At 41.7% G+C, this 15,007-nt stretch overlaps 1 protein-coding gene across 3 annotated transcripts in view; it reads left to right on the top strand.

Moving 5' to 3' along the window:
* nsfa (N-ethylmaleimide-sensitive factor a) overlaps positions 1–15,007 on the top strand; it is a 46,491-nt gene that overhangs the window by 20,934 nt on the left and 10,550 nt on the right. For all 3 annotated transcript variants that reach the window (XM_036148530.1, XM_012882908.3, XM_036148531.1), the window contains 15 exons: positions 6,121–6,206; positions 6,986–7,085; positions 7,182–7,221; positions 7,427–7,593; positions 7,686–7,796; positions 9,051–9,126; positions 9,340–9,495; positions 9,797–9,996; positions 11,008–11,173; positions 11,587–11,661; positions 12,139–12,326; positions 12,905–13,000; positions 13,105–13,261; positions 13,348–13,481; positions 13,574–13,720. In XM_036148530.1, the coding sequence (XP_036004423.1) occupies positions 6,121–6,206; positions 6,986–7,085; positions 7,182–7,221; positions 7,427–7,593; positions 7,686–7,796; positions 9,051–9,126; positions 9,340–9,495; positions 9,797–9,996; positions 11,008–11,173; positions 11,587–11,661; positions 12,139–12,326; positions 12,905–13,000; positions 13,105–13,261; positions 13,348–13,481; positions 13,574–13,720 (1,899 nt within the window). The remainder of the gene's footprint in view (positions 1–6,120; positions 6,207–6,985; positions 7,086–7,181; positions 7,222–7,426; positions 7,594–7,685; positions 7,797–9,050; positions 9,127–9,339; positions 9,496–9,796; positions 9,997–11,007; positions 11,174–11,586; positions 11,662–12,138; positions 12,327–12,904; positions 13,001–13,104; positions 13,262–13,347; positions 13,482–13,573; positions 13,721–15,007) is intronic.

Here is a 15,007-nt window from a genome sequence, read left to right as displayed (position 1 = left end):
GTTGTGCATCCAATTTATTCCTTAACAAACATTGAGAATGATGAAGGCCTCTCAGATGCAGTATCTGAAAACTGGAAATGACTGGATCCTGCCTCACAGGCTAAAGTTTTTAATAAAATCACTGCTTTCTAGGCTACACAGAGGTTTTCTGGGTTAGCCCATTTGGAATGCAGAACGAAGAGAAAACACGACAAGCCTGCTCTGGGATTTGATTCCAGCTGCCTTGTTTTTTTACCGTTTCTTACTGTTTTACTGTCCGTATTGATTTCACTATCAGTTTGCTATGCTGACTAAAACAGATATTTCCCATCTGCGTTTCTCTAAACTGTGAATCACCATGTGGGATCCTGCATTAAGCCCCAGCTCCAGCAGTATTGATGTTCCAATAAAGAAGGGCAACCTTTAAGGCATCAAAAACTGTCCTTCATCATATATGCAGAATTTTATTGGTTTAACTATTAAATTTGTGTTACGATGGATTAATACGGCCATTGCACATCAAAGAAGAAAAAGAGTGGCTTGGGAGGGAAAAAATGTTGTCAATAAAAATTAGGATATTCTCTGAGATTGTAAAACTGTTAAAAAAAAAAAAACAGAAAAAAAGTTTCTGAGATTATAAAGTCAGAAGTTGGCAACAGAAAGTGCCAGAAGTTCTCTAAGGTTAAGTGGTATATTTAGAAGATGCACATCTGGATGTTTTCCAGTGTAGGTGGCAGACCTGGGCTGTTTCCCTGTAGCAGAACAACAGCTCCATGCAGACCCCATGCAGTGATGTTGCAGCTTCTTTCTTGCTCTCTGAGGCATGTAATCGGCAGACAGACGTTAACACCTGTTCCTGTTTGAGGCGTTTCTGCCAAGTCACAGAAATTTACCCCTTTCTTTGATCCACAACGTCCCTAATACTCGGTCGTAGCTCGCTGGACTGTGGACACATTTTCATCTTTGTTGAATTCCAGCTCTTGTGTCAGAGAGCTATAAAAAACACTAAGTATAAGAAGGGAAATCATCATAATAATCATCTACCAAGATCAAGTGGCTTTTAGGGACTACGACACAAACAAGGACGAGGTGTTTTCTCCTAAGAGGGAGTGTGGGGCTCTGTTCTGCTACCATGTGGCCAGACTACAGCTGTGCGGAGGATCTGGGAATCATGCCAGCACTGCAGTCTTTGTCTCACCTTTTCTACTAGTTTCTTTCCCCATTTACTGTCTGGGTTCTAAAAATCAGACAGTGCTGTTAGAAAGTGTTTAGTCACTTACTGAATCATTTGTATTTTCCTTTTTTTTTAAAACAAATTTAATAGCTAACCTGGAAAATCTAAGAATGAAATCAAACCAACATCACCTAGGAGAACAAGTATAATTGCCCCCCATTGTCAAGTCATGCATTAAATGTAATTAAACCTATTGTCTAGAAAGTCGAGTTCTTTCTCACAAACCAAAACCAGGCCTGATCATTGGTTGACCTGCAGAATCAAATGATTGGAAACTGTCTGAAGTAGGATAAAAAAGTTTCAAAACTGAACACATTATTTTTAGTTCTGTTTTTGCAGTGCATGACCTTAAACTGGCCAATTGTGCTCAAAAACCATGGCTGAACTAAAACAATTCAGCAAAAGAGAATTGGCAAAATTACTCCACAGAGACATAAAACAGCAATCGACGATTACCAGAAATACCAAAAGCTGTTGCTGCAATTCATTCTTTTTCAGGACTGGACCCCCCCACACCCCCCACTAATCAGAATGCTGGTTTGTTTCTTGGTGTCTGCTGTGATCGTCATCTGGTGATCATTCTGGGTTTGCTGCAGTTTGGGGAGAACCTGTTCAGATTCCAGCTGGTGATGGATCGCTGCAAGCAAAAACACAGGGACAACGAGCAGAGTTAATAGAATCCAGCGCTGTTCCATGACTCCTGACAGTCTCCTAAAACTGCTGCTGCAGGAAATTTATCTCCAAACACTAACTATTGTAATTTAGGACAACTGACAACTTACCTATATGTCTTCTTTAGTTTAATCTATCAGAAGCGAAATGTAGCTTTGTTTTTTCTTCTCTACTTTTCAAACTAAGTTTTCTTTGAGCACATCCAGGAAATTGTAATTATAGCAACTAACTGTGGTTAGCAAAAGTTTTCACATTCCTTTGTTATGGTAAGACCCAGAGCTGGCCCAAGGCATGAGCAAACTTAGCCACTCCTTAGGGCCCCCAATCAGGGACTTCCTATAAAATGTCGAATAAAGATTTTTATGCAGACCATATATCAAAAAGTTAATTTTGTTTTATCAGCGATGAGATTACCATTACATTTTTAAATAAAAGAATAGATAAATTAAAAGAGCGTGAATTGTTTAAAATTTTAATGTCCGATTAAAAGTAACTGGCAAGTTTACTTTGTACAAGTATAAACAATAATCTTTGATGTTTGATTTTTGTGTCACCATAGTTATAATCTAATGCTATGAGTTTAAACTTTTCCTTGTGTCTGAGCTCAGTGTGTTCACAAATACATATCTGCAAATAATAACCAATTATCCAGTTGTTTTAAGCTTTTCCCGTCAATTAGGCCCCCTCTCCCAGAATCCACCAAATCTGCACTGAAACACTGTCATTGGAGGAGATACTACTTCTCCGCCAGTTATCTTGATGGTATGTGTCCCCAAAACACTGAACTTGCATCCATCTATTGAGCTGGGCAGCTTTAACCATGTTTACACCGTTGACAGTAGTAACAGCGATGAGGGCCTCTTCCTTGATGTCCCATGCAGACAGGATTGCACTTAAACCTGGTCTAACCATCTCCCCGGTGTTGGCTGGAATATATGCCGTCTTCAGCACTCTGGTGCGAAGTTTCCATATGTCATGGGTGTAATTTAAATACCGACGTGCAAAATGACGTTGGTTATTGTCTGAAAATTTCGTTGCGCCAGATTTCCGGTTTATCGGCCAGAGCTAATTCCATGTCTTTGCTCTCGTCCATCTTCCCATCAGCTCTGACCAGCATCCCTGTCTCTGCTGAGGAGAACCTGTCCCACAGCACGATGCTGCCTTCACCGTGTTTCACCGTAGGGATTGTGTGTTCATAGTTATTTTCAGGGGTAGCGTTCCACCCCCATTAGCATTTTGCATGCAGGCGAAGGGTCTGTTGGTCTTATCTGATGGGGCTAACTTCTTCCGGCAGTTTGCTATGTCCTCAGCATGGCTTGTTGCAAACTGCAAGCTAGAGTGCCTGTGGCTTTCTTATATCAATGGCGTTCTTCATGCTACTCTTCTGTAAAGGCTAAACTTGTGAAGCGCACAACTTTCACTTATCAACCGACTCTCCCACCTGAGCTGATCCTTCTGGCTCCTCCAGAGTTACCACATGGCAGCTTCCCTGATAAATGCACTCCTTGCCCTCCCTCCCTGACCTGTCTGCCTGTTGTTGACTATTGCTGTCTAACAGACCTTTGGGGGCTTTCTGCTAATCCAGGTAACTGAACTGTACCAACCCTTGTTTGTTTGTTTTTTTTTTTTTTTTTCTGCAAAGCCTTGTCACAAGAACTATTTGTGTTGACGTACCATCGGCTGCCTCCAAGTGATATTCATTCAGGTCTGTGACAAATCAGCCTACCGCACAGCCTGATTGGCTGTCCTTGGCTCTGTTTCATTGCTGCTGTGTTGTTACTCTGGTTACCACTTGAAAAGCTCAGGTTGCAGTCATGTGTGCTCCATTTCTATCACTACACACGTTCTCCTCTGCGATGGACAGGCGTGCTCCCAAAAAGGGTTTTGGATTTGTGTGAAAATACAAAAATGTCAGTGAGTTGATGACATCGGGTAGCCTCTCAGGGAAAACTGGATCAGGGAGACAAGGGTTTCATCACCACCGTTTCCATTTGGACAGGCTGGTAACCCCAGCCTAACTAATTTCAGGCCTGTTGTGAAGAAAAGCAAAACCAATCAAACACACATGCATCAGTGATGACAAAGCTGAAATAGAAAAAGGCTTTTAAATGCTTTACACCCATTAGCATCATCATAAACATGAAATATCCATGCAGTTTTTGTTTATTATCTGCTGATTATACCACTCATAAACCATCAGACTTATCACATCTCCGCTGTTTCATTTCCTTTGGTCCTGCTAAAAGGTTAGCAGTGTTAATTCCTGATTCCCTTTGAGATGCAGCATCTAACGCAGTGAATCATTTTCTCTCAGGCAGTGTGGAAACTCTTTGTTCGGTTTACTGAAGATGCAACTTATTTTACTCTAAAACTAAGCTGTGTCTGAAGGCTGTTAAAGGGCTGTTTCCTCACTTTCTGGATCACTTCTATCAGCGGCGCACCAGTCAGAATGCTGTGGGGTTTCTAGTGCATTCCATTTGTCCTCGGAGGTCAGGATTCTGGACCTCTGGGTGGGAAAATGTATCTGGAACAGCCCCTAAAGCCGGTGTTACGAGTCAGAACGTCGGTGCAGCAGTATGGTACCCGACATCAGCATTAATGATGGATGATACTCGCAGCCACATTGTGTAAAACCTGATACTTTGACTGTTTCCAGCAGCTCTCTATCGCTTATGTAACATTAGTTGTACAGGTGCTACCTTTCAGTGTTCATCAGACAGGATGTTTCAGCTCTGTTTGTTTAAAACAAAATACTGCCTAGAACAGCATTATTGTCATTGTTACTGGTTTAACATTATTATTACATTTTACTTTTTAATAGATTTTAGATAAACTGTCAACATCCCATCTAGGGACAAGTGCTGCAAAGTAGCTTATACTATAAGCACCATGGTACAGTCATGGGACTGCTTTTTTCAGTCTGTCTGTGTTATTGTGTGTCTGTCCTTATCAAATAAATCTAATAAATAAATATGAGACAATATAACCCTCATCTCCATCTAGGGTTATAGATGGAGATGATATATTAAATAGCTAATATAAATATCAGCTATTTATATTCGGAGAATATATTTTTCCCCATCACTGTGGGAAAAACCTTTATAAAACAGGGTTTTACTGTAGCCCAGCTCCCACCACCTCATTTTGGCCGTTGGACCACTCAGCCCCGCCCATTTGGGAGCATTTTAGGAGCAGTTTTTTTTTTCCAGGGCCAGCCCAGTATGCCCCGCTCAGGAGCCGGGTCAAACCGAGTGGACTCGAGGGGAGTTTTGGTGTGAACACACTGCTTTAGTGGTTGGCCGGGGGAGAGGAGAAACAAGAAGGTTTTTCTCTGAAAGTCCAGAAAAACTGAAGAGCGACAGCATTAATATTAAGGACCGCCATGAGTGGGGGCGGTCAGACTGAAATATACAACAATTTGAACCACGGCTGAAAAACAACAAAACAAAAATGCAAACAAAAATAAAACAAAGACAAAAATGCCACCCGCAGAATTCCAGGGATTTCTGGACAGGTCAAAACACAAAGTTAAACCAAGCACGGAGGAGCCGAACGGAGCGAATGGGGCTTATTATTTTAAAACAAAGACAAAACAATATGAAAGTCTTCTCATTTCAAACTGTTTTTGTATCTTATATTTGTAATTATCATGGTTAGCCTGGCAAGAAATACTAAAAGAGAAATCTGTGTGTTAACTCTGCCCTGAGAAAATATTTTCCCTCTTAATGCTTTCCTCCACATAAAAATTTTTTTGTGCCACTTAAATGCTCTATTTGATCAAGTACATTTTAACATAAGACTGAAATAACCAGGGTATGTAGATAAATGCATTTTTAAATGATGATTTAATTTATTGAGGAAATAAGTCCAGATGCACATGCTTGTCTTAATTCTGAGCTTTCCAAATATTTGCCAACATTTCCAGATCTAGCTTGTTTACTCCCAGACACAGGTTGGAAGCTCAGGAAGTAAAGCACAGCACATTAGCTTTCCACTGCTCAGCCTTCCTGTTATCTGCTAATGTTTTTCACGTTTTCGAAAGCAGTATCAAATATTCTTTTACTAAATTCCAGCCCAATTTTTAAACACCTCACTGATGTAACAAATTCCACTCTGCAGGATGTTATTGTTTCCAATCAGGTAGAAAACAGTTTAGTAGAACACGGTGTTCTGTTGTTCACAAACACTTTTCAAACTGCCATTTTGTCCCCCTGCTTTCTCTTCTCCCTTTCCAGACCATGCAAGCTGCCCGATGCCCGACAGATGAGCTGTCGCTGACTAACTGTGCGGTCGTAAACGAGAAGGATCTGCAGTCAGGACAGTGAGTAATCGTGACTGATGTGTTTGTCAATGCAAATGAACAAGGCATCTGTACCCTGAAGCCAAACTGCAGGAGCGGGAGACTTGCCGATTCTGAAAATATGATATTGAAATAATCTTAATTTCTGCTGTTTTACTTATACTGAATTCTATAAGGAATTTCATAAGCAATTGTAAAGAAAAAACATATAATTTCACTCAAACAAGTCCCCATGAAATTGTGAGTTTTTTCACTAATACATGCTGACTCAGACTTTTCCCGACTGGAAATCAGGGGTAAACGGTCTTGCAGGGTGTCCCTAGATTTACTTACATCTCCATCACAAGGGATGCTTGTTTTAACACAGCAAAGTGCACATTTGGGGGAGGACAGAGTGGTGGTTTTTGAGAGGAGTTAAAGAAGCCATCCATGTTTAACATGAAAAACCAACAAAAAACAGAGGAGCTGACCTCTGATTTCATCTTTCTAACCTACTCTACAGCCCTGAATCGTCTCCCTGACTCATCTCCCAAGACGAGTCAGGGAGACGAGACAATTTTCCAGCAATTCACACCTTGGGACATGTGACCAAAACAACTCACATGCCATCGTTCGGGGTATGTTGGGTTCGTCAAGGAACAAGGACCCAAACATTAAACTGAATAGAGAATAGGGTCAGGGCCTCACATCCCTATTATTGACTTCAATGGACCAATAGCTTGATTGTTCAAATCTGCAACTTCTAAGTCATATAAAGTCACCCAGAAAGCTTAATCGTGGTTCGTTGCCTTTCTCTGCAGACACGTGAGTGTGAAGACGACACCAAACCACAAATACGTGTTTACAGTCAAGACCCATCACACTGTTGCACCTGGAAGCATCGCCTTCAGCCTCCCGCAGGTACACACTGCACGCACACACCAGAGCGAATTGTTCACGCACATCGTATTATGGTTATTGGCCGAATTCTTAGGGGTTCATCTCTTTCTGCCGCAGAGAAAATGGGCTGGACTCTCCATCGGCCAGGAGGTGGAAGGTAAAAAGTCATTTTCTTGACTCAAGTATCGTCTGATGTTAAAGTAATAGTTTAGCTGTCAATTCATCCAGGGACAAACATGAATTTATTGGTAGCGCTGACAGATGCTGTGCACTGAATTATTAGTGATGCTTTAGTCATTGGAAGACAGACACAGTTGAAATTCCCATCTTTACATTTAAGAATTTTTTTCCTGCCCATTCAGTGTCCAACTACAACTTCGACAAGTCCAACCAGTGTATTGGCGCCATGACAATCGAAATCGACTTCCTGCAAAAGAAGAGCACCGACTCCTCTCCCTACGACTCGGACAAGATGGCCGCCGAGTTCATCCAGCAGTTTAACAACCAGGCCTTCTCTGTCACCCAGCAGGTTGATACTCCACGGCTATTCTTCCCCTTTCATGCTGGATCATTTGTAGGTTTATTTATTCTTAAATCATTTTCCCCGTCTCTGTTATCCAGTTAGTGTTCAGTTTTTGCGACAAGCTGTTTGGTTTGATGGTGAAGAATATTGAGGCCATGGACGCCAGCATCCTGAAAGGAGATCCAGCTTCGGCCAAGAAGCCACAGAAGGTACCTGAGCTCTCTGAAAAAGTCCAAACATCCAAACCAATGTTTGGATGTGAGGTAAGGAGTGAGGTAAATTAGGGCTGTACTGAGACGCTGGACAGGCTGCTGCTGGAGAAGAGCTCCTTGCTCCTCTCTGCCTCTCATGGGATTCTGCTGATTGTTCTGAGACACAGCATTGGTTCCAAGTAATTAAACTACAGACAGGGGGCAGTGAAATTGTTTTTAGGAACTTAGATTGATCCAGCTATGAATGGAGTCATCATCAGAGTTTTCAAAAGGTGGTTATTTTGGGAGAGGACATTGTGTACAGAACATCTGGTGCAACCATGACCTGAACAAAAAAAAATCTGAATATAATCGATCTGAATATAAATTTATATTTATATCATGTTTAAATATATCTTGCGTGAGATAAATCCAAGCTCACTTGCTAGCTTTTATCATTAATATCTGAATTATTATAATAGAATTATTATAATACCATATCACAGAAATTAATATTTTAACAACAAACTGTGTTAAAATTGTACTTCAATGTCGAAATTTCAAAATTCAAAGCTGGGAAATCAGCTGGAACTCGTCATGAATTCAGAATGCTGACCTGACATCAACTTCTAGATCTCACATGCCCATATGGTGCACGTTTTATAATTTTCTTTATAAAACCAAGAAAAGTATGGAGAACCCCGGCTATCCTCTTCATGAGACTGTCTTGGGAAAACAAGAGTGTCTTCATTCAGAGGCTTCTTCAGAAATTGTCCTAATAAAGTTCAATTTTTTAAGTCAACGGCTTATATTTTTGCTAAAGTTTAAGCTAAACTTCAGCATAATTAGCAGGAAAAGTGACCAGAGGCATAAGGCCTCAAGCCTTATGCCTTGTGTCTTAACTAACTTTACGTCTTATAATGTTTTAAAAACAAAGATATAAGGTTTCCATTTACTTGTATATGGATGAATTTATTGCTGTTCTGTAAGTTGATACAACGTGTGATACAAACCTGCTTGCATTTTTATCAAAGATGGATTTAAATTAAATCTGATTTCAGATTTGCATTCAAAGGTTTTGCCTGTTTTGATTTGAATCGTATATATTGCAGAATGTTTTATAGTTTTAAAGCCCTATCTTGATATAATGTATGCTTATATTGGGTTCCATTGCAGGATTGGATTTAAATATGCTAACATTAACTACAGAACATGTAAAAGATGTGGAATTTCTCAGTTAAGAAACGTGAGTAACTCTGATTTCTCCGCCAGATTGACACCGGTCTGATGGTGGGCAACAGCCAGGTCATTTTTGAGAAGGCAGAGAGTTCTTCTCTCACACTAGTTGGTGCGCTCTCCTTTCTCTTCTTTCCTTCTATATGCAGATTGTTTAAAAATGTACATTATGTTTTATCCACAAGATGGCGGCAATAACAAATTTCATTTATATGAGCTATCCAAGCACAAAGGAATTGTACAAATAAATAAATAAATGAACCTATCTTGCTTTATTTAGAGTTTTGCCTTTAGAATATCTTATAATATTCATATTTCTGAACAGGAAAGGCAAAGACCAAGGAGGCACGGCAAACAATCATTAACCCTGACTGGAACTTTGAGAAAATGGGGATTGGAGGTCTGGACAAGGAGTTCTCTGACATTTTCCGCAGAGCTTTTGCTTCCAGGGTTTTCCCTCCTGACATTGTGGAGCAGATGGGTAAGACATGGCTATCATTTGCTACTTTTCACATCTGTAAGATACAAATAACCTAGAAAGTAAATGTTAAATAGAATTTTCATGTTTTTCTAGTAGTGGAAATTGGAATTGAGGTAATTGGGAAAAAAATTACTTTTTATGGATAATTTATTTAACAAAAACAGATGGCCTCTACCTTCCTCTCTTTTTTCCATCTGTCCTATCTGACTTCTTTTATTTATTTATTTTTCTCCACATGCCTTGATTTTAACTCTTTATCTCTACTCTTTTTTCTCATTGTGCTTTTTTTCCCCCGTTCCAGGCTGTAAGCACGTGAAAGGGATCTTGCTGTTTGGGCCGCCAGGATGTGGAAAAACGCTGATGGCCAGGCAGATCGGCAAGATGCTCAACGCCCGTGAGCCGAAGGTCGTCAACGGCCCAGAGATCCTCAACAAGTACGTGGGAGAGTCAGAGGCCAACATCCGCAAACTGTTTGCTGACGCGGAGGAGGAGCAGAAGAGGGTGAGGGTGTTTGCCTTGTTCCATCCACCATCAATCAACGCACCACATCAAAATCAGGAACTAATGATAGCAATCCTTAATAGCCTGCTGGGTCTTTATGTGTCAGTTTGCATGAAAATGAGAAACGAGCGACTGAATTCGTGCTTTTCAATCAGCAGAGACCACAGTGCGCACACATAAACAATGACAAAACACTTGTTTCAATCATGATAATTCAATTTATTTAGATTAAAAATAAAAATATGATATGCTTAACTACCATTGTACATCCCAGATGTAGAATTGTCATGAATATCTTATAGCTTGTAGTGTGTGTGTGTGTGTGTGTGTGTGTGGTTGGTTGTGTGGACCAATACTTGACAGTAGACCAGCGTTGTGAGGACATTTTACTAGGTCCTCACAATGTAATTTGGGCCAATAAGTTACGTGTAGGGTTAGGTCTGTACCCACAGCCTTAGGTTTAGGGTTGGTTTAGGGGTTAGGCCATAGAAAGAAATAGAAAATGACTGGAACGCAATGTAGTGTCCCACAACGATATATATACCAACATGTGTGTGTGTTCTTTAACTCGCAGCTGAGCGAGGACATTTTTTGCTAATTTTACAAATAAAGTGAGGACTTTGATATAAAGTAAGGACCTTTTGTCAGTCCTCACTTTTAGTCTGGTCTAGGGGTTAGGTTTAGGACTATGGTGTCAATTAGGTTTAGGGTTGGGTTAGGTATTAACCTGTAAAGGTTAGGGCTAGGGTCAGGGTTAGGCCATATAAAGGCTTGAAGATTAATAGAAGTGTATGGAAGACAAGGCATGGTCCTCATTATGGACATTAAACAAGGATGTGTGTGTGTCTGTATTTAAATATAGACCTAGGCAGGAAGTCTGGCCCCCAAGAGGTGGATATGTGATCGCTTGAAACAAACAGATTTTTTACAACTAAAAGGCTTGTTTTCCTTGAATGAATACATTTCAGACTACAAATGTAAAAATGTTAAAGAACGCATCTATGTTTTCAGCTTGGCGCCAACAGCGGCCTCCACATCATCATCTTTGATGAGCTGGACGCTATCTGCAAGCAGAGAGGCACCGGCGCTAGCAGCACTGGTGTGCACGACACGGTGGTCAACCAGCTGCTGTCGAAAATCGACGGTGTGGAGCAACTTAACAACATCCTTGTTATCGGTAAGGACGGCGAAGTCAGACAGAAGCCACGTCAACCTGGATGATCCGTACTGTCGTTACTGACCTTTTAACTCACGTCTGATCAACGTGAAGAAATATGAAGACAACACTAAACTGTGACCCAGGAGAGCACTGAAAAGACGTTGGGCACTGCAAAGATGGCAAAACGCTATTTCAGTCTAAGATTATAAACCTGCAGGGGAATTTGTTTTTACAGCCTGAAACTTCTTGAGTTGCTTTCTTGAGATCTAATTGAAATAGGAGTTTGGAGTGTTTCCTACCGTTCCGGTATGAACCTTGACCATCTCTCTCTCTCTGTCTCTCTCTGTCTCTCTCTGTCTCTCTCTGTCGCTCTCTCTGTCGCTCTCTCTCTCTCTATCTCTCTCTCTCTCTCTCTCTCTCTCTCTGTACAGGAATGACCAACAGGCCTGACCTCATCGATGATGCTCTAATGAGGCCTGGCAGGTTTGAAGTGAAGATGGAAATTGGTGAGTGCATAGATACTGATTTCTCCTTTCAGGTGATGAAGTGATCATTCAGGTGCACATGTCCACATTGGACATGGTCCGCTGTAGGTTTTCTGTTTAGCAGCATGAAGAAGGCACCCCCAGATGAGCCATAGATCATCCACATGGGCCTTGTGCAGGAAGGAACTGTCCCAAATTTGGGAGATTGCTGAACCCCGTAGGCAACTAACTTTCCCAAAACCAACCAATGTGGTTGCCTTGTAGGCTATTTGTTCTGCACCTACTTGTTCTGTGCTGAACCAAAGACATTTTGCAAGCATCAAATAGCTGAAGCTGTGCAAAAACTACCGACACAGGCTAAATGTATGTCGACCCATGATGGGGGTACAGCAGTTTTGACTATTTGCATGATATCAGCTTCATACCTCTTTCCTTCCCTGTCTGGTCCTTCCATGCTTGTCTCTCACTGCCACTACGCCCTCATCATCCGTCCTCAAGGTCTGCCTGATGAGAAGGGTCGTGTCCAGATCCTAAACATCCACACCAGCAAGATGCGAAACTTCAACTTGCTGGCTCCAGATGTGGACGTCAAGGAGCTGGCCCACGAGACAAAGAACTACAGCGGTGCCGAGCTGGAGGGGCTGGTCAGGGCAGCACAGTCCACCGCCATGAACCGACATATCAAGGTCAGCTTGAATGCTCAGTGCCTCAGTTTGACAAGGCTTCAGTTTTTTTTTTTTTGGGGGGGGGGGGGGGGTGTTACCCACATGAGCAGTTAGTCAGTGGCCAACAGGAAATAAATATTTCATCGTAGCATGTTTTGCCTGATTGAGTGTTGTGCCTAAAAATGCATCATCAAACATCTTTGAATCATGGTCTGCACGTTGGTTGTTTTTATTGAAACTCTCCTAATGTTTCTGCTCACTGTACAGCCGGTAGGCTTTCTGTCAATAAGTGAAGAAGTCCTCAGAGCAAAGAAAGGCTAAAAGCTCGGCATGTTTTAGCTGATTTTAGCCGTTTAAAACAACTTGTGAAGCAGTGAAAATGTGGGGTACAAGGCTTCATTAATGGACATTAAATGTCTAAACGTTTGTACCCAAAATGCTGCCAGATAGATCGTTTAAAAGGGATGTTAGCATCTTCGTGTCATTTAAATGTGAAAATCTTACATGACCTTAAGTAATTGAATGTCCCTTTAGCCAATATTTTCAAACAATTCTGGCTCTGTCAATAATCTGTTTTTTGATTGATGGTTCTTCTCCAGGCTACCTCTACAGTTGAGGTGGATATGGAGCGGGCAGAGAAGCTGCAGGTCACCAGGGATGACTTCTTAGGATCCCTCAACAACGACATCAAGCCGGTATGTAACATTCAAGGTTCATGTTGTGTAAAACAATCAAAGCCTATTGGCGTGAAAAATGGGCCAAACAGGATTCCTCACAATTCCAAACGTTTCATTTCCAGGCCTTTGGTACAAACCAGGAGGATTATTCCAGCTTCATCATGAACGGCATCATCAAATGGGGTGACCCCGTCACCCATGTCCTGGATGACGGAGAGCTGCTCGTTCAGCAGGCAAAGAACAGCGATCGCACTCCTCTGGTGGCTGTACTGCTGGAGGGCAAGTAGCCCGCTCATTTACCCAAGCGTTCTAAAGCGGAACGAAAAGATTCAGATAGTAAACCTCTTATGTGTACGCACATACAGGTCCTCCCCACAGCGGAAAGACAGCCTTGGCAGCTAAGATTGCAGAGGACTCTCAGTTCCCTTTCATTAAGATCTGCTCTCCAGACAAGATGATTGGAAGCTCAGAGATCTCCAAATGCCAGGCTATCAAAAAGGCAAGTCCTGCAGACTGAGACACTTCAAAGCGTACATTTAAATAATCAAGCGTTCATATTTACTTAGTGTCCTCTTCCCCCGTCTACCCTAGGTCTTTGATGACGCGTACAAGTCCCAGCTCAGCTGTGTGATGGTGGATGATATTGAGCGTCTGCTTGACTACGTGCCCATTGGCCCTCGTTTCTCCAACCTTGTGCTACAGGCTCTGCTGGTGCTGCTTAAGAAACCTCCACCCAAGGTGAGAGATCTTCTGGAACCTGTAGACATCCATGTTGAAGGGGGGAAAATACACTGATTGACAAAAGCTGAGTTAAGCATCAGAGATCGATGTAGTATTTAGAACGAGCAGCTAGAAGAGGGCAGGACATGTGTGGATGGTCTTATGTACCCTATGGCTCCAACATTAGGCTGCTGTGATATCTGGCCTCATGCATACCCACAATGCACCCCCCACTCCCCATTCTGTCAAGTGCTATTAATGCTATCTAATCTGTCTATAGTTGGAGATCACTAGTGAGCAAACAGAAACACAGCAGACAGGTCAGGGAGAAATTTGTGGAGAGATTTAAAGGAGGGTGAGGTTAGAAAACAACTTTACAAGCTTGGCACATTTCATTTAACTCTGTTCAGTCCCTGACCTGAAAATGGGAAAGGTGTGCTGCAACTCTGCCAAGACACGGCCATCTACCTAAACATGCCGGCCGAGCCACGGGAGCATTAACCAGACAAAACAGCCACGAGTCAATGGCAACTCTGGAGGAAATTCAAATATCCACAGCAGGAACCTTGGATCTTTGCTGCAACTGTTAGTTGACTCACCAGAAATGTAGTTTTTATGAAAGTGTGGCATGAAGAAAGCTGGAAGAGATTCTGTTTGCAGTTTGCCACAAGTCATGTAGAAGACACATCATACATGTTGAAGAAGGCTTCCTGGTCAGAAAAGACCAGAGTTTATCTTTTTGACCTGAATACAGAAAACTGACACTGCATGGTGTTGGCAGGGTCCTAATTGATTAGTAGATCTGTTGGAGACTGCAAAAGATGTCACATATTGACTGATGGGGGGCTAAACACAAATTAAGAATGCCTTTCAGATCCTTCCATTAAACCATGCATCCTTTTCCCTCCACTTCACAATGCAGGGTTGGTCTAACAGACAAATCCCAATAAAACGAGTATAAAAGAAATGTAGTCTCATTAAAATCAGACATTTTTAGACATTAAATTTATAATACAGAAGTTTTATCCCGTGAAATTATTATTATTTAAATCCGGCAGCAAAAAGTTTACCCGCAAAAATGTGTCAGAAAACATTTCACCCGCAAAACTTCAGAGGCAGAAATGTGCAAATGTGTTGACTTTCTGGTGACAGCTGTTAGCCAATCAAATTATACTCATTTGATCCCAGTGTATTGGGTGCATTTGGGGAACCAGTCTCCTAACAGTTAGGTATTAAAGGCCGCTACATACTACAAGAGAACCAAGACAATTTGTCTCGCTCCTGCAGTGAATGACGTCATTTTGA

The sequence above is a fragment of the Fundulus heteroclitus genome, chromosome 16, assembly GCF_011125445.2.
Source record: "Fundulus heteroclitus isolate FHET01 chromosome 16, MU-UCD_Fhet_4.1, whole genome shotgun sequence".
NCBI classification, from domain to species: Eukaryota; Metazoa; Chordata; class Actinopteri; order Cyprinodontiformes; family Fundulidae; genus Fundulus; species Fundulus heteroclitus.
Note: the sequence above shows the minus strand (reverse complement) of the source record. Positions and strands in the feature narration are given on the sequence as shown.